The sequence below is a fragment of the Chlamydotis macqueenii genome, chromosome 3 (genome assembly GCF_036417535.1).
Source record: "Chlamydotis macqueenii isolate bChlMac1 chromosome 3, bChlMac1.mat, whole genome shotgun sequence".
Classification (NCBI taxonomy): Eukaryota; Metazoa; Chordata; class Aves; order Otidiformes; family Otididae; genus Chlamydotis; species Chlamydotis macqueenii.
Genome location: NC_141558.1, coordinates 21,630,204 through 21,649,870, shown reverse-complemented (window position 1 = coordinate 21,649,870; position 19,667 = coordinate 21,630,204). Strand labels below are relative to the sequence as shown.

General features: G+C 43.8%; 1 protein-coding gene across 1 annotated transcript; it reads right to left on the bottom strand.

Moving 5' to 3' along the window:
• Positions 1–7,226: 7,226 nt before the first annotated feature.
• Positions 7,227–15,635, bottom strand: FAM110C (family with sequence similarity 110 member C). The gene is made up of 2 exons (XM_010121843.2): positions 14,508–15,635; positions 7,227–11,119 (listed from the first exon to the last, which is right to left on the bottom strand). Exon 1 carries the CDS (start codon positions 15,633–15,635, stop codon positions 14,538–14,540), a length of 1,098 nt encoding a protein of 365 aa, XP_010120145.2. The 3' UTR covers positions 7,227–11,119; positions 14,508–14,537.
• Positions 15,636–19,667: the final 4,032 nt, after the last annotated feature.

Below are 19,667 nucleotides of genomic sequence, written 5' to 3'. Positions count from 1 at the left end.
TCTTTAACTAACTTGCCTGTTCCTGAAGAACTGAGCACACATTTTACACTTCCTCTTGACATTAGGGTACCTCCGTGGTGCCACATTCCCTGAGCCCCACTTAGCCTGGAGGCATCTGTTGTCCTTTGCCACACTGGGACTTTCTGCCAAAGACCATGTTGGCTCTACAGTGTTTGTTCAGTTTTGACAAATGCTGGGTTCACCAAACTGAAGCTTCTTCTAGCCACACCTCGGTGGGGATTTTCAGAAACAGTGGCCGCTCTGACAGAAATGTTTTCTCTATATATAGGACTGAACAAATTGACAGCCCCTCTCTGAAAATCCAGTAGGCTTTATGGCTTCAGACAAACATTGCATTGACAATGCTATGAGTTACGAACATCAGCTGAGAGTGAGATTGCTCTTGTCTAAGCTTAACTAGCCAAAGGTTAGTATTCTAGCCTAAACTAGTCATCTAGTCCCTCTCTGTAATCAGCAGTGAAATACAGGCAGCTCCAGAAGTGATTCATTCCTCATACTCAAATCTTTCTAAAGATGGGATGAGTCACTGACTGCAGAGGGAGCTGCGAGGGGGTTAAAGTCAGGTGAGACACACTGTGCTGCTGGATATTTTTTTTTTTTAGCCTGCCCTCATAACGAAGCAACACGCCTTAGCTGTAAACTACCGACAGCCTGGGCTGCATCCCTTCCCTCCTGATTGGAGCAGGGCAGGAGCACGCACCTGGACAGTCACGGCAGCTCATGGCACAAGTGCTGGCAGGTCCAGCTGCCAAGGCTGAGTCATGTGGTTGAACCCTTAGTACCAGCATCTGTTTGTAAAACTGGCTCTGAGATACTTCTGATTGATAAAAAGAGAATTATGTCTCAGAAAGGTTGTGAGTGCATTTGAAATGTTACACCATTGTTTAAAATGTTACACCATTTTCAGGCTACTACCTGAGCTGTTTGGCACTCCCTCTTCTTCACTGCAGTATCACATGGCTCTTCCTATCTGCAGGTACTACCAATAAATAATTATTTCAATAAGCATGTCAAGAAACTTTAAGCCTGAAAAGCAAAACATCATATGAAGTCAGTATCTAGTACCTGTAACGTGACTTCATTAAAATGATTCTCATGTCACCTCTGTTTTACCTCAGCAGCTCATCAGACTCGCACAGGATAATAGACTCGACTATTTATAATGAATCAAAATAGTCCACATGACCTTTCATTTTATTCATGATTAATTTTTCTTGCATCCTCCACACAACCAAAACCACCAATATCACAGCTGTATCTTATGCTTTCCACAGTCTGGGAGGCTTCCAGTTAACCTCATTCCTCATGTTTTTAATTTTTTGAGAATCTTTCTTGAACTGATTTCATTTTCACCTCCTTGTTCAGGCTTTGCTCTTACTTCCGATGGATTTGTTGCTGTGCAATACACTTGTCCCTATGGAATACATACATTTATGTGGGGTAACGTTAGCAGGGCTGCATGTATGCAGGAGGGGCAGTCCGTGGCGATTCACGCACTAGGCACGGATAAGTCCATGAGTGTAGGGGTAGGTGCGTGGCAGGCATAGATGGGTCCATGGGCACAGGGGGGCGGGTGCGTTCGCGTGCGTAGCGGGTGTACGGGTATTTAACCCTGTATTGTGCAGCATTAAATTGAAGGCTTAGCTTGACGGTATCCGTGTGATGCCCTGCTTTCCCCGGGGCGGGGCTCCGGTGCGTCCTGGGTTGGTTTGCTGGCAGAGAGCCGGCACATTTATATTTAAATATTTTGTGTTTCCATTGCACCAGCCCATTTGATTTTACTCAGAGCCACCCATGTTTACTTCCTGCTCTGATGGAATTTGTTTGCTCTGCTTTATGTGTCATCCTTGGTCATAGTGGCAAAGGTGTAATCCTGACTCTCCAGACACTGTCAGTTTGTCTCCAGCTGCTGAGGTTAGTCACAACAAACAGAAGTACCAGGGAAGGCTGGGAAGGCTGCAGGAAACAAACATCACAGGGTTCTTAATAATTGGAATATTTGTACTGAGCAACATTTATGTTTTATTGTCATAGCCAGGACCTAATCACACTACGCACTGTACACATACAACCAAACACAGCACTTACCATGGCCAGACACACCACACACCCTGAGCTCCTCGGGGCATTGCTGCCTCTTCCACTGAACCGTGAACTTGGATGAAGACCAGGCTTGAAGAAAAATGTAAAGTGGAAAATTGGTGTCCTTCTGTTTCTTGTCCAGATTCAATACTGAACAGTCCTAAATGCTTGGATGTTTTGGATCTGGATCATAACTTTGTTTATAGAACCATGACAAGGTTTTCTTTGAAAAGAAATACACGTAGATATACCTTGAAAAGATAAGACCTATAAGAATGCTGAGTAAAATCGATAGAGAAGTGCAGGAGTCCTTGGTCAACGATTTTTTTTTTTAATTTTGGAATGAGCTAAATCATTTTAAGCTGGACTCAAGCTGGAAATATATATTTGGAATCTATTTAGAAGGACAAATATAGAATTGTTTGAAATGGCTGAGCATTCATTTAGATTAAAAGAAACCCTGTTCTCTTCCTTTAACTTACTGGTATGTACTCCACTTAGGCAGTAGGCATGGGCCTTGAAGCTGATACAGCTACTGCTGAGAGGATGAGCTCTAGAGAGCGGTTTTAGAGTCCAGGTCAATCAGCTTTCTTCCTCGCAGGCCTCCTTTCACAGCAGTCCCACTCCTTCATCACCTCCTGCCACGTGGACAATAACCTGAGAAGATGCCCCAGGAAGAGCAAAATCACTAAAGCTGAACTGGAGGTGGCCAGGGTGTTTTATTTTGCACTTCAGCCCACTTCAGAGGCTGGACCTGCAGATGACAGATGATAACGAGCTCAACTGCAAGGCCACCGCATTTGACAGCAGGCTATCACTCCCTGGCCACATCTCAGCTAAGTGAACGTTTCAGAGTTTCAAAGGTTTTCAGCTGGCTTTCTGTTCAGCTGAAACTGGCGGCAAGTTGACTTGAACTGAACAGAGAGAGGATTGCTGAAATACAATTGTGCACACGGAGGTTTGCAATGCTTTTGAATCAATTTTCATTTACAATTAAAGTAATATAAATAGATTCAAATCCATACTTGTGATTAAAACAACAGTTTCCTGTGCCTCCAATTGCAGGCAGAATGAGTTTTATTCCATGAGGAATCTTTTTGCAATTTACTATCCCAGATCTTGCCAGCTCTGCTAAACCATTAGATAAACTGTAAATGCATTTCTTAGGGTACTCTGAAGAAAAGTGGGCTGATAACTCTGAAAGTCCTTTTTCATGTTTGGTTTATTTCAATCTATGGGTGAGTATTCAGTGTGTGGGATTTACACGTTATGCACATGACAAAAGAAGGACAGAAAATACATCAAATTATGTGAATTTGGAAACTAAACATTCCTTGTTTCCTTTAATTTTGCAGGACACAATTTTTTATTGCATCATGTTCATTTTTTTTCAATAAAAAAAATCTGGCAGATTTTCTTCTGCACTCTGGATTAATCATCAGAGTTAGATTTTTATATACTCCAGCATTTGCTCAAATGTTTTGTATGTGAGGACTGTTGCTACTATTGGCCTCTGTCCTCAGGTAAAATGGGATGCTAACATAATGCAAACCACATTGATTTATTTTGTAAATATTTGAACATCAGGAGAATTTATTTGTGATAGTTTGAAATTAGGCAGAGGTAGCTGTAAGTAGGGATTTTAGACAAAGTGGCCATGGTAGAAAACCATCCTCTTGGGTAGCGCATGGTGAGACTTTGTACCAGCAGGCGGAGAAGAAGTCCTCTTACCATCCATCACTTTGTTTCCTCAATGGTTTTTGAGCAATATAAGATGATCTGTCTCATGTTTTGGAGGAATGAGACAGTCCTTCTCACAACTGTACTGAAGTTATATGATCTAAATAACTGAAAATTTTTAAAAAATTGGAGCCTCCAGACTATTAATCTGCTTAGCAAGGTTACCTTGAAGGTCTGTTCTCAGAAATTACACAATTTTTAGCCTCTTTATAGTAACTGACATCAAGAAATTGAATCCTTTTCTATAACAAGGAGAAAGAACGGAAACCTATTCTCGCTGCTGCCACAGCAGATGGAGGCATCAGAGTTACCTCAGCTTGTGTTTGCAGGTGAATCCAATAGACTACATCACCATTTTATGCTATTTAACTTTTGTGTGTGATAAACTGCTTCTTAAATTTGCTTTCTTCCAGAAAATACATGTTGAGTGACGGTTGATCCTCAGGAAATGAGGGGCGAGCTGCATCTTTCCAGTAAGTTCAAGAGACCTTGCTGCGCTGGGTCCCACACAGAACTGCTTCAGGTGCGTTTCTTTTTTCAATCCTGTTCCTGCAAAGCTTATCCAGTTTGCTTTGACTGGCCTGATGTTCTTTTTATTTGGCCATGCTTAAGTTCCTAGAAGGTTTAGACTATATTTCACCTTGAAAAGATTTATGATTTGGAATTTGATTTTGCAATAGCTGTGCAGACAAATAAAAGTGTCTCTGAGGCTCTGAGAAACTTATCATCTAGAAGAGCTAAAACCAAGCCAAGGCTGATGTTACAAACAGGTCTCAAAGCGCAAAACAATGAAAAATGATACACTAACTTCATAGAATCATAGAATAGTTTGGGTTGGAAGGGACCTTTAACAGGCATCTAGTCCAAGCCCCTGCAAGAAGCAGGGACATCTCCAACCAGATCAGGTTGCTCAGAGCCTCAGCCAACCTGGCCTTGAATGCTTCCAGGGATGGGCTGTCCACCACCTCTCTGGGCAACCTGTTCCAGTGTTTCACCCCCCTCATTGTCAAAAGTGTTTTCCTTATATAGAGTCTGAAGTTATGCAGGAAGAGCTATGTACATGAAAAGTACATGGAGAGTTGGTGTCTACTCTAGTAAGCCTCTGCTTGACTATGTGACTTATTAATTTCTTGACTGTTTGCATGTTTAGTTTTCAGTTTCCTTGCAGTAAGGACAGATAAAGATTGTGCCTTGCGTAACATGACTGGTACATGAATGAGTTCATTGGAAATGTAAACACAGAAAGGGACTGTCAGAGACGGCACAAGACGAGCATTTCCAGGTGATGAATAACTGTGGAAGTGGTTAAGACTTCCTACTCCCCAGTGAGAAAAACAGTGATGTAAGAAGAGGTTGGGTTGACAGGAAAGACTAAAAGCAGCATTCCCCTTAGCTTGCTCAGCTGTGCCTGCCTCTTTGTGCCTGAATCTAAATCTTGGCTCTGGTTGGTTCAGCCACTGTCTTATGTTGATCATCACCTGATGAATAATCACGTGCTTATGTGGGTAACTGTCCATGATCGCTACCCTCCTGCTCTTGCCACAGTCTATGAAAAAGAATATAAAATGGTGCTCCCTTGGTGCTCTTGAATATTGAGGCGAACTGTGAAACTCAAACAACCAAAGCTCTTAGATCTTTTAAATCATATTAATTGTCAAGTCAACTCAACTCCCCTACATATGTGCAAACTAATTTTACAGGATTTTCTGTTGTTTCTGGAGATGGAGATATGTAACTCACTTTGATCTGGAGGTTGTTTTTCTATGATACTGTTTGTTTTTCTGGTGTATCACCAATTTTATTGGCAAGTGTAAATGATCAAAATTCTCAACCCCTTTTGTCATGGCGACTTCCCTGGACTAAACTGCCCGTTACATGGTTGCCTGCAAATAAGCTGAGTGGTTCTTTCTATGCCCATTTCACAATATTACACTGCAGTGCATTGATATAGTCCTCTTTAGTCCAGTAGGATAAACTTAGGATAAATATGGCCCAGTCACTAAACCTCCTCAAAATTTGGAGACATCTCTTTGCAGGGTAAAGCTAAGCCCTGTATTTGCTTATTTGCCTGCTGGTGACACAAACCATTCTTTGTGATAAGCTCTTGAAGACACTAAGTACTTTCGCAGTTCTGTGTTCAGAATGCACCAACACCTACAAAACACCTGAAAAGGCCTTTTCCCAGTTACTGTATCTTTGTGGAGTTTCTTTCCAACATTTATTTACTCCCCAGAGATGAATCAGAAAAGAAGCAGTGAATCAGCAAGCTGTGGACTTTAAGAGATCGCTTGCACCAGACGGTCCAAGAACAGGAGCTTGCAAATCCTTACTTCTGAAAGAAGCCTATTGGACTTCATAAAATGTGGGACAAAGGTAGTATGTGAAAGATGACTTAAGAACAATGTTCTTAAATGCTAAGCTGGGCTGTAGCCCTAGGATATTCACAGGCTACAAGGGCTCCTTCCTCTCTAAGGCAGCAATACCAGCGAAGGCTTGCTATGGGAGATTTATCTGCATAGAAAGGGGGACCCACAAATTGTCTCCCCTTTCCAGACTTGCTTTGTATCTTGCGCTGACACAGGTCAACCAGGGCTTGTGTGAGGAAGGCATCATATCAATGACAATAAAGTTGCTCACGGGTTTCTGTGGAAGAGCCTGATCTGCACAGCGAGCATCACTTGGCTCTGCCTCCAGTTGCATTCAAATGCTGGCCAGTGAAACACTTGGGTCTAAGCAGGTTAGACCATACCAAAACGATAATTATGTGACTGGAGTGTGTTGGTTTCTGGTAAAAACTCACAGTATGCACCTATTATTTCTTCTGCTTTCTTCACAAAATACACACACAGTGAATTAGCATCATATATTGAATTCTTCCTATGGAATCCAGTCAAACAACAGCTTGTTTATAAGATTCTGGAGATAATATTTTTTCCAAGCAGAACTTCAAACTCCCTGCCACTTTGGACACTGGCTGTGATGAATGTTGTATTGCCTGCAGCACACTGTTAGCTTTTGACAGTGACTAAAACCAAATATAATACTAAAATCTGGAAAACAATACTACCTTTCAGAAAGAAACTGTCTATCTTTTCAGCAATACTGTGGAACAGCCCTAGCCTCATATATTTCAAATTTACTGATACCGAGAGCTAACAGTTATCTTGAGTGCCATCTCCTTACAGGATTCCCTCCTTAAGCTCTCAGCCATGGGTCTGGTATGGCCCAGGGAAGCATCACACTTTCAGGTATGCACAGGACAGTATCAGCCTCACTCACAGAAAAATTAACTCCTTAATGGGATTCTAGCTTTAAAATAACAGTACCCTAATGGAGACAGCAAAACAAAGGTATACTTTTTTTTTTTTAAAAAAAACATTAACTTTCAGAATGGTATTTTTATTTGTATGCATTCAATAGTACACAGGTTCTTTCACAGGAATATAAACATAGCAACTTAGAAACGTCCATACCAGATCTGACCAGCACTCCATTTCAGAGGATTCAAAAGCAGATACAAGAAATCTGACAGGAGTCAATGACACAATAACTTGCTCCCAGGAGAAAGTTTCTGCTTAATCCCCATCGACGTAATGTTCGGCTGATTTAAAAAAACATGAAGGCCTATGTCCCTTAGAAAAGTAATATATGTATTATAGAACAATCTGTATTTCTTACATATAGATTTCTGTACAGTAATATTTACAATATATTGCAAGGATTACAGTCTCTATCTGATGCCTTTATTGCAAATACTTGCTTGCAGGCCATAAAAACCAGACTTTGTACCTTTCACCTGTTACACTACAGCCACGGACATTGCCCCTTGTCACAGCATTGGAGCACCTTGAAACACTTGGGTGTAAATAGCAGTTAGCACTGCACTCCATTTGACTATTTTAGTTTACATAGTTCCAGTCAAACAAAATAATTCAATTTATGACTTGCCTTTGCCCTCAGCCCCTGTTTTAGGTTTCCCAAAAGACTAGAAACTCAACTCTGTTGCTAAAACTTCTGTTTATACTGCAATGGTCCCTCAGTATATCACTAAAGCTGAAAAAGCTTGTATTTTATAATGAAATATTAAAAAAAAAGTCTTGAGATTTTTTTTTGGGAAAAAGACAGGTAGTGAATAACATCAGTAAGTTTTTTTCATTTTGAGGAATATGAAGGAAAGACCCAGCAGAAGGAAGGAAAAGCCTTTACATGTAACAGTAATGGGAGCTGCGTGAAGCCCAGAGCTCCCACTCTTTGGAAAAAGCACCAAATTACCCATTCCCAAGATGTATGGAGAAAGAGGGATTGTCACCTACTGTCGTTCCTGGCATACTGGGAAAGGCAGGTTATTAGTTTACCCAGAAGCTATTATTATTAAATAAAGGGAATCTATAGCTTATCAAGAGGAAGATCTTAGTCAAGTCCACATCGTCTCTGAAGTAAATGACACCTCGGAGAGGCTGGGGTTCCTATCACAGTTTGAACAAAGCCAGGGAAATTTTGCCATATATCCATGTGGAAAGTCACCACAACCTTATTAAACCATTCATAAAGATAAAAAGGGGGATTGAAAAAATACTCAGAATGGGGCTAGTTCTGATTTCACTAACATCTGCCATAAAACCTTCATTGATTTTGAGAAAGGCTGATGTTTAGTACTTTTAAGCAAATAAAACATACTCCTTCCTAACACTGAAAACTCATGACCAACGCATCTTTCATCTTCAGTTTTGAGAGCTGCTCAACTGAAAAAGCAAAAACAAACAGAAGTTTGAAAATCAAACTGAAAATTTCCTTGTAACAAAACAAAATAATTCTCTTTTCATGTGGTGAGGCACTGATTTGTAACGCAAAAGATTTTTCCTTCACTTTGAGCTGCCTGCAGTCATCTGTGTTTATAAAAGCAGTCCTTAGCTCTGACAAATCCATACAAATATTTATGTGGTACAGCACCTCGCAAAGTGAGCATGAAAACAAAAGATACAGCAGGTTGTGTTCCTGACTAATAAACCTAGACTGTATTCCTTAAAACCCTGCAACTTAAGTGCATAAATCTTATCATATTAGCAGCACCTTGGGTTGGAGTTTTCTAAGAATCATCCTTTAATAATAATGTAATAAATATACATGGAAATGTCATTATTTAATGAAAGCATCCCCATGTACTACCTTCTCTCTAAGTTTTCAGAAGCTCACTCATGCAAACTATTTAGTTTTCCCCTAACTGTAAAGTGGGTTCAGCAATTATTTTATCTGGAATTGTTATCTATCGACAACTTCAGACATGCAGACCTTAGTACATAACACTAGATAACAAAGACAAATGCCCTGCATTCTCAAACCATTGCTGTAACGGAGAACTAACCATCCAGGGACTGACAAGGACATTTAAAATGTATGGAAATGCAACCCAGACGATCTTGCTGTGAATTTAACTGATGTCAACTAAACCGCAGGATGAGCACTTCAAGGGGAACTCTTTCAGTGTGCAACACTTGTGTACGTTAAAATAGGAAACTGTTCCTCCTGCCACCAATGTTTGATTGAATCGTCACAGCTCACCCTTGCCCTTTCCGCTCCTCCAGATGTATTTACTGAGAGTAGCAAACACTTGAGAAACGCAGCTCAAGCGCTCACTTGAGCTTGGCATCCACCCGGCTGTGCCGGCAGTTGTTTTGGGCCAGGAGAGGCAGTGGGGCGAGCTGCTGCAGTGTGGGCAGGAGGAATGTGGAGAATGAAAGCTGGTGTTTCTGGACTCCTCACACTGCAGGTATGATGGTCAGGTAAGCCAGACACCACATCCATGGTAACACAAAGCAAATTTTTAACCTCTGCAGGACCCTTCAGTCGAGTCACTGTTATACCAGCATGGCAGCTCTCACAGATGGGCATGGGTGCAACTGAAAGGGGAACTGGCTTTGACTTTGAGAGTTTCTTGCATTTTTTTTTGCTCTGGAATGTCCACAAACAAATGCTTTGGTGCAAGACAATTTCTAGCAAGCAATGACAGATTGGGTTAAGTGTTTGAGGCACAGCCAGCAAATTCCATGAGTTACTGTAGAGGCCCCATTCACTACACTGATCATCTAAAGAACTTTTTATCAGCTTTTAAAACACGTTTAGCTTGGCTAGTCCAAATTAAGCATTTTATTGATGATATTGAGTAAGGTGCTGTCTACACTGGGTGTCTCACCTGATCAGGACATTTGCCTGGCACGGCTGTGCGCTAATATGCCTTCTTGCTTTGTAGTGCAGGGATGCCATCCTGCACAGCCCAAGCACAGCCCTGCTCCAGACCAACACTAGGGAAGCGTGGCCTTACATAGCCTGGGATACAATTTCCTAACGTGCTTCTGTAAGCCCACTGCTCGCTCACAGTGCATAAAATTAAAGGTGTTAAACCACAAGCTGCAAACCTTGCAATGTTGTGATGTCAGAGTCGGAAATATATTGCAAAAAAAGTGGAAGAGCCTACGTACATGTGAATTGTACCGTTCTGTAGCAAGGCAGTAGCAATGCAAAACTCTTTCTCATTTTTGACTACCTGTTTCTTGGAATCATGTTCCTGAAAATATTTTGGGCAGGGTTTTAAAGGCTATTCCTTCCCACTGGCTGAGCAAGCTGTGTGACAGAGCAAACTAGACAGATACAAGGTACTCCAATTTGGCTTGAATACTCTCAGAGAAAGAGAGGTTTGGCAGGGATTTAGTTTACAACATGTTTGCCAAGTATCCCAGATAAAGCTGCCACAGCTACTCCTCACCAGCCAAGCAAGTAACATCTAATGATGTCAGGACAAACCCTCGTCAAACAGCCCTGGCAAGACAGTCTTTGAAGGTCCAGGTGGAGCCTGTCTGCCTGCAAAGAAACGCCTGATCCAGAGGTCATTGCCACTTCATTCCAACTTTCTTCTCCCATCCCTGATGACATATTCATTGCTGAAAAGAGATGGGTGCACAATACAAACATTCTGTCACATCCCGGAGTGGCATCCTGGGGCGGTGAGTTGATGCTGAATATTATCGTGGATGGTAGCTGCTGCCACACTTCACTTTTCCAGGAGTTTAATTTCCCGCTGCCTTGCTGGGGCACAGTTCACAATCTCCACTTGCCATCACGCTCTTGGACAGCCCTGCATTTGTGAGAAGAGGGAGGCTGCCAGGGGCTGGGGGCAAGGAGACAATAATAAAATAACAAACTTGGACAAAGTGGTCATGAGACAGAGGAGAGAAGAGTTTCTTCCTGTGTCTGGTTTTGTTCAACTTCCAAGTCAAGGATTCTAAAGAAAGAGGGAAAAAAAGTGTCATTTATTATTTATCACATCAGACAAGCATAAGGTGATATTCTAAAGCTTCTATTCAGCTGCTTATGGCTATTGCCAACATACTAAATTCCTCTCCCAGGAGATTTCCACTTGAATAATGAACATCCATTTAAGAATGGTGCTGAAACAGAAGGCTGAATAACCTTGATTCAACCCAGGAAGGAGGATGCAGAATAAGCCCCCTTCTTAGAGTCAAGCAGGATTGACAGCGAGAAGAGCTGAACTGCAGAGGTGAATCCATTCAGGTAACGTCCCACCAAGAAGCAGCAATGCTCATCTTGCTGAGGACTTTGGTTTTCTAAAGCTCACAACTCAAGCTCAGACTCTGTAATCATCACTCTGACGAAACGTGTTAGGCAATCTGATCCTTCAAATAGCTGTTTTATTTACATGATGCCCCACCAGGTCCCAGAGAGGTCATGAAAAATTAAACGGATAACATAAAATATGAATGGGATGATCATCGGCCCATAAAAGCCCTGCAGTTCTCAAAAGGTGTTTTGCATGTAATGAATGCTGGATTTTAGAAAACATGTTTCTGCCTCCTTTTCCAAAGAAGACACAACAATTTTCAAGCCTCGTTGTAAAACAAGGAGCCTTCAAGGATGTGCCGGGGAGCGGCAGGGAGAGCACATCGCTCCCCCGTGCAGCAGGTTTCCCTTAGCATGCAGGAGTCCACTGCCCGTTAATAACCAGCAAACAAACTAAACAGAACCAAATACGTGGATATAGTGAAAATACATAGGTATCTAACTTGGTGCTGCATTGTCAGAGAAAGCATAGGACTGAAAGAAAAAATCAACATTTGAACAGAACTGCAGGACTCATTTTGTGATCATATGGTGATAACAACTCTCAGCTTACATTCTGCTCAGTAAATGTAATATTTAACTTATACTAGCTCTTGACAACTCTTGTCCTTTATTCTGGGTGCTGTGTACGGGCATTTTTAGCTGACCTTTCTGAACCTTCTGGTTCTGTGGCCTAAACTGTAACTACATTCTCAGTTTTCAGAAATTAGCTTGGAAGCAATCATAGCCCTGTTGCTGAGGTCTATCAGCTGAGAGTCAGCCCTACTATGTTTAAAATTAGGTTTATAACATGTGGACCCTGTGGATCAGTGTTTCCTAGGCTGCCAAACATTTTGATGCCAAAGGAAATTGCTGCCAGTGTAAAGCACTCCCTTGTTTCAGGTACTAAAATTATTGCAGAATGACCATATACTTGAATCAACCTGCTGTTTACAGGTCTTTTCACCATCCTGTTAGGCTATGTGCTATGAGCTGTCATTTTGTCTCCGATGTTAAAAAAAAAAAGCCCCATTGACCTAGCGAGGTTACACTGGCTCAGGCCCTGGAAAAGAGCTTCCCCCTCCTGCCCTTGCCTTTGTCCCAGAGAAGCACCTCCTGCCCTTCACCTCTGCAGACTGCATGCTCCCTGGGGTGGTCACCAGCATCTCCTGTCTCAGCTGCAGCGCTGAACATGCTTAGCACTGTGCAAATGGATGGGGAAACAGCCAACTGCTCCCTCCTGAGCAGGCTCTGTGGTGACAACCACGGTTCTGCCCCTGGACCCTACCTTCAGCAAGGGCTTTCAGGAGCAAACAGGCCTTTATTTTGTCTCCCTTCATGGAATTATGGTTGGTTTTGTTACATGGCTCCTGCTTGCAGTGAAATCTGCCTCCCATCCTCCGTGTTTAGCAAGGTTGCCAGCTGCAACAAGCTTCACAAACCACCAGCTGCATCATTTTGTTTTGTGTATGTCCCTTGCCTTTTATCACAGAAGGATGAGCAAGAAGAAATGATTAGCTTGGGAGAGCCCTTTTTTCTCTCTAAGGTAATTTGGGAAAGGATCTGTCACATCACAACACTTCTTGAAGTTGTCAGCTGGATACCTGACAAATGTTCTTATCTACAAGGGCTTGAAATATTTGTGTGAAAATGGATCTCTCTCCATTCCTCCTCTCTCAACTTGCAGGAAGAAAATAGGCTTTTGAGGAAAATTCAAAATTTTAAAAGTGATCCAAATTTCACATTTTAAAAACAGATTTCAAGCAAGTACATGGATTTTTGCGTTATATAAATTAAAGGAATTGGGAGTGACAGCCCCACATCTACATAGGAAAGAGACTCAAGCACTACATTTCTCCACATTCATAAGGCCCACACTCTCTATCAACAGCTGTATCTACACTCTACGATGCTCTTCTCACGCACCAATTACGAACTGTCAGAAAATATACATGTAATCCTCCATATCAAGATCTGCTCATGCAATTTTTAAATACCACGCTGTAAGCTGCACTACTTATCCTAAGGGCTTCCAGGTACTGCAAGGAGAAAAAACTGTTATCTACTAGATCATCAATACCAAAAACCCCATGAATATAGTTCTTTTCAGATCAGAGGCAAAATAAATATAGGTTTTATTAGCACCAGGTTATTGGCTTTAACCAGGGCTAAATCTGTTCTCCTTCTGTCTGTGAAGTAATTGATTTCCAAGCCTAGATGCCACACATTTGTATTAATTATCTTTAGTTTAAAACAGTGAAGTACCCCTCTAACCAAGGAAAACCGCACAACTGATTTACAGCTACCGGTGCCAAACCGCACTGCAAAACTCATTTCAGAGGAGCCAAATCCACTGCAGTCAAACAGGACAGAAAACTTAAAGCCTGTGAAATGCTAGGGGTTCACCTGGAGCAACTTTTACGGTCTCAACAGAAAGCTGGGGATGGAAATCAGACTGTTAGCAAGAGCGCTTGGGTCAGCTTTGCTTTCCTGATACTTGCGGATGTCTATGTATAAGCAAAAGGGAAATGGGGAGAGACTGAGGGAGGATAAGGGGAAGCTGTAGCAGCATAGTATAAACACCCTGTACTCCTAATTAGTAATACTTTCAGCAGTATACTGTAACTACAGTGTATTCCTAATTAGTAATAGTTTCAGTTCAGTCTGTTACCTAAGCAACTGTCATTAAGGGTTGAATACATTTACAAGTTTTTTTCCTAGCATTTCATATAGCAGAAATCCAAGAAAACAAGTTATTTACAAAGCAGGAATCTGCAAAGGACAGGCATCCCTCATAGACACTGACTCTTGAATTTCATGTGGGAGCTCTGATCTACATCTGGCAAGCTTTATGTATTTATTTGCTTGTATTTTGGTTTTTGTAACGACCTGGATTTCTGCTTTGCAAAAAGCCCATACTGGAACACATAGTATACAAAATAAATTTTCTTTCTGCCCTTTATGAAAAGACTAAAATAAACTAAGAAAAGTCAACCGCTCACTAAAGAGGAAAGAGAAACACATAAATCTACAGGGCGAGGCTTTGCACACACCTTGGCTGCAGCGCACGCTGAAAGAAGCCATCACGCCAGTTCCTGGATCACCTTGTTACTCTCCTTGGCTTTCTTACACGTGTACAGCCATTTGATTATCCGAGCGTTGCGCTCGATCACGGAGGTGCTGCTCGGGACCTGCTCCGTGAGTTCATCCTCCAGCAGCCCCTCATCCCCACTGTGCCTCGTGAAGTCACTCTCAGACGTTGCCACACTGATGCTGCGGATCTTGAAGGAGACATTGTCGGACACCACAGAGAAGTTCTCCCTCCCGAGATCCTCAATGACATCCTGCTCCAGGCCACAGTACTTGAAAAACGTATCAAACTCAGAGAAAGACTTGGAGTAGCGAGAGCTGATGTCCGACTGGGAGCGATGGAGACCTCTCCTCTTCACCTCCTTGACCTCCTCAGGAGGTACACTCAGTTTTGAGGGTCTCTCTTGCTCTTTTGTACATACCCCCGGGGCTTTGGTGCTCACAGTGACGGTTTGCTCCGCTCCGTGGTTGCTCGGCTCGTGGTCACCGTGCTTTGCTGAGACAGACTCTTTGCTCTCGGTGGCTGCGGTGTCCTCCATGACTCTGGGCATCTCAGGGGAAGCCAACTGCTTCTCCTTTACAGATCCTTGGAAGATCCTCCTCACCAAGCTCCCCCGTGAGCCGTCCTGGCTTTGACCTCTCCCAAAGTCGCATTTCTGGCGGTAAATCACCAGGGAATCCGGCCGCATCTGCCTCTTGGGGGTGCCGCGCCTGGCAATGGGGGGGCCGCGCTGCAGGGGGGCACGGCAGGAGTACACCGCCTTGGCCAGCTCCAGGGGCTTGGCCCCCTTCCCTCCGCCACAGGCCCTGCCGAGGGTTTTGCTCTCCACCGAACAGGTCTCGCCGCTGCTCTCCGAGGCCGAGCTCAGCAGGATGACGGGTTCCTGCTTGGTGCCGATTACCTGCTGGCTTTTCACATACTTGGCCTTATCGGCTGCCAGCCTCTCCACCGCACTTCTCCTGCCCGGGTTGCCTGCCTCCATCTGCCTGCGGAGGTACTCGGGCCCCTTGTTGAGGAGTCGCAGGGTGAGGGAGGAGTGGAGGTCGGAGATGGCGTGCATTCTCACGGCCCGGGAGAGTTCAGTTGGCATAGCAGCTCCGGGGGCGCGGATCCCGCTTCCAGTCCTGGGAGGGAAGGAGTGGGGGGGTCTAAAAAAAAGGCAAAGAGAGGAAGAGCAACGCCCGCGCCCCGCCGCGGGCCCAGCTGCCCCCGCCCGCGCTGCCGGCTGCCGTCGGGGCGCCCCGTGCGCGCACCTCCCGCCCCGCCGCCCGCCCCGCGCGGCGCCCGCCCCACCGGCCGGGGCCAGCCAATCCCGCCGCCGCGCGCCGGGCCCGTCACGGCAGGCAGCGCGCGCCCCGCCGCCGCCGCGGTGGGGCTGGGGTGAGCGGCGGAGGGGGTGGGGGCGGAAGGGGGGTAGCGGGGTCACCGACCCGCCGGGGCCGGTTTGGGGCCCGATCCGTCAGACGGCAGCGCCCTGCGGGACCGGTACCTCCCGCCGCTCCTTCAGCGGCCCTGGCGCGGGGCAGCGCCTCGCAGGTTCCGTACCTGGACGTGCCGGGGGCTGTGCTAAAAGGCAGCTCCGCCGCTGTCATTTTTAGGGAAGGAAGTGACTCAGGCTGCCAGGGGCCGGGCACGGTGCGGGGTGGCTGAGGCCCAGCAGCATCCCGCCCTTCCCGGAGCAGGCGGGTGTCCCCGGCCCACAGCGGTGCTCGCGGGACGGCGTAAATCCGAACTGCACGTTGTAAATCGTTGCCCCGCAGAAACATGGGGCAGATTTCCGGAGGGGCAGGGTTCCCGTCTGGGGCTGGCAGTTCTGGGCGGGCAGGACAGCGCCACCAGCTGCAACTTAAACACCTGAAATTTAGGCAAGTACGTCGTAGGTAATCGCCTGGGGCAGCCTGAGCGCCCAACTTTTACTCGTGTGGTCGCATGTGAGATGTACCTCCTCTGTGGTCACTAACAACAGTTACAGGTAACTTTTCTTCTTAGACAGAAAACAAACACCAGTTTATATCTGCAAATTTTTTCACACATAGTTTTTTTTTTTTTTTATTTGTCTATTTCTTCTGTGGGATTATATCAGAATGCTTTTGTGGTGATTGACACATAGCTGATCTTTACAATCACTAAATCGTGGCAAAAAAAAAAGGTTTACAAAGGGAGAGGTGGGCGGTGGGCCTCCCTGTCCTCCTTACAGAGTTTCAGGGTATACCACTTTGCCACCGGGAACAATTTGCTTGTAGCTGTGTGGATGGAGGAAAAACACATTAGGCTCCATTAGTGTTGGGAAAGTGTAGGTGAAATGTTGGGCATGCATCCCCCTCTGCACCCCCTGGGAGCAGGGCAATGGGGGCCTGGGCACCTTGGGTGCATGGAGCTGCTTTATTTTGGGGTGGGAAAGCAACAAATCTTGTGCTTAGATCCCCTGCCAAGAGTGGGGCTACCCAGACAGAGCCCTGCTCTGATGGCTGCGCCCAGAAGCTGTGTTCTCACCAAAGGGCCAAGCCATGACACTGGCACCAACTTTATCCTCATTCAGTCATAAGAGGGCAAAAAGTGCTGAAGTATGACCTCAGCAGCTGGGTTTCCAGTGGAGCTGCACTTCTCTGGCCACATGTCTGCCTTTTGGGGGATATTTCCATGGTTTCTGTGCTATCAGAACCATGCTATGGTTCACAGTATCATAGAATAATTTGTGTTGGAAGGGACCTTTAAAGGTCATCTAGTCCAAGCCCCCTGCAAGGAGCAGGGACATCTCCAACCAGATCAGGTTGCTCAGAGCCCTGTCCAACCTGGCCTTGAATGTTTCCAGGGATGGGGCCTCCACCACCTTTCTGGGCAACCTGTTCCCATGTTCCACCACCCTCATTGTGAAAAATGTCTTCCTTGTATCTAGTCTGAATCCACCCTCTTTTTTTTTAAAACTATTGGGTTTTAATAACCTTGGATTATTGCCCAAGGGACCATGGAAGAGATGGTCTACCTTCCCAGACACAATGCAGAGCACTGTATGCTTATTTTTGAGTCTCATGAGCATGAAGTGATTTTGGTTTTGCCCTCCGTGCAAAGCAATGAGCCTCCAGTCACGCTGAAAGTATTGGCCACATTTTAGTGTACCACCACAGACTGGCCCAGCAGATTTGGGTGAGAGCTTCTCACTCTGACAAGGGAAGGGTTGAAAGCAGTCCTAGAGTAAGAGTTTGGGCTAGCTTTTCAGTGAAGATCTGCTTAGAAAAACACAGAACAGAAATATTCAACAACATAGTTCTACAGCTGGTTTTCCCCTTAATTTTACATCATCTTTGCTCCTAGGCATGTAGATCTGAACTCAAGAAGCCCCTTAACGCACACTTCTGCCTGTTCCCAGCAAGGATTCCAGATGGGATCCCAGATACACAAAGAGAGCTGGTTCACATAACAGCTTACCTAAAAATTAATGTCCTGAAAAACAAAGATAGTAATAAGAGTATAAGCACAGTTAATTACCAAGGAGCCCTTCCCTGTTAAAGCAGCTTATGCACAGATGTGTAGGAGTGTAGTTAATATCGTTACATATTTACATGCTTCGTGGAAGGCTGGGCTTAGAGAGAAGGCTAATTTATTGTGACAATGAGTCTTAGCAATAAGTCAATAGATGTGATGAATTTAGTAATGAGATTAAGGTTTTATTCCCATGCCCATATTGACAAATTTGTCTTATTTTTTTCCTTCAACTTTTTCTTTGGAGTTCTGTGACACTGTATAATGTAACAACTTATTTTCACATTCCTCCATGCATTTAAATTTGTTTGTTCCAAGTTCTTGTACCTTGTATCTCTGAGCTTTAAGAACTTACAAAAAAATCTCACATGTGATTTATTTGCATTCATTTGAAATAAGGAAGAATGAATATACATGAGTATCAGTAAGAGTGATCTTATTAAGTAACTCCATTTCTTTATCAAAGCTGTTTATTCACTCCTTGCCACATGCAAAAGCCACTAGCAAGATTTTTTCACTGGACAATAGCTTTGTGTTTAGAGTTGATATACAGAAACAATTTAAAAATATTGATTGTTCTAGATGAAAACAAGGATTTTAAACAAACAAAAAAAAAGAGACATTTTTGTTTCACTTAAAATTTCCTATGTTTTGAAGGCATGCCTGAAAGACAAACCTGGACATTTTTGATGGAACATTTTTCATTTTCAACCAAGTTCCTCCTCCTCATACTGGCAAAGGAAAATGTGAGTTTTGATTTTCCACAAAGTGCATGTCACAAGAGATTTCTCATGAGAAATTGCAACAGATCTTTTTAACTGACTTTCTTAATATGTGAGATACTTCTACCTGTGAATCCTGGATAATGGCAACAACATTTAAAGTGGGAGAAGAGTCTTACCAGGGTCAGAAAACATTGTGCGCAACAAAATTTTGCAACTTTGTCTCCTCTTTGATAAGGTACACTGATATAGCAGCTACACAGCTATGTGCTATTTTAAATATATTTAGGTCACGTATTTAAGAACTTAAATACATTTAAGTTTAAAATATATTTATGTTATTTGAAATATTTTAAAATAAATATACATCTCTTGAAATTAGCTTTTATATTTATGGATATACTGTTACAATGTTCAAAGAAGAGAGAGCCATTGCATTTCTTCTTTCTTGAAAGTGTAGTGAAATATCATGTATTATGAGAGCCCCAAGCGAACAAGATTTGCCCCTGGCCCAGCACAGGCTTGCAGACAATAAAATGGAAGAAACAAGGGGCACAGCAGCACCCATCTCTCAGCCTGTCACCTGGCATCTGTCTCTCCGGGCGATGATGCATAACACAAAGGTAAGAGAAGCAAACCCTGTGCACGCTAAGCCTTAGCTGGCACCGTGAGTTTTCCCACGGAAGGGGAGTTTCACAAAACACCTCTGACTCAGCTGGCATTTAAAGTTATGGCTAAATACAAAGCAGTTGAGTTTTACATGGAGTAAGACAAACCACTTCTCACTCTGTTTGCATTAATAAGAGATGTGTCCGGGGCACATTTTCCTGCTGCTGGAGACTGGAAAGCCAGTAAACGAGAGCTGCCGCAACGTGATTGCAGGTGAAAAGTATAATGTGTACAAAGCTTATGTCATTGCT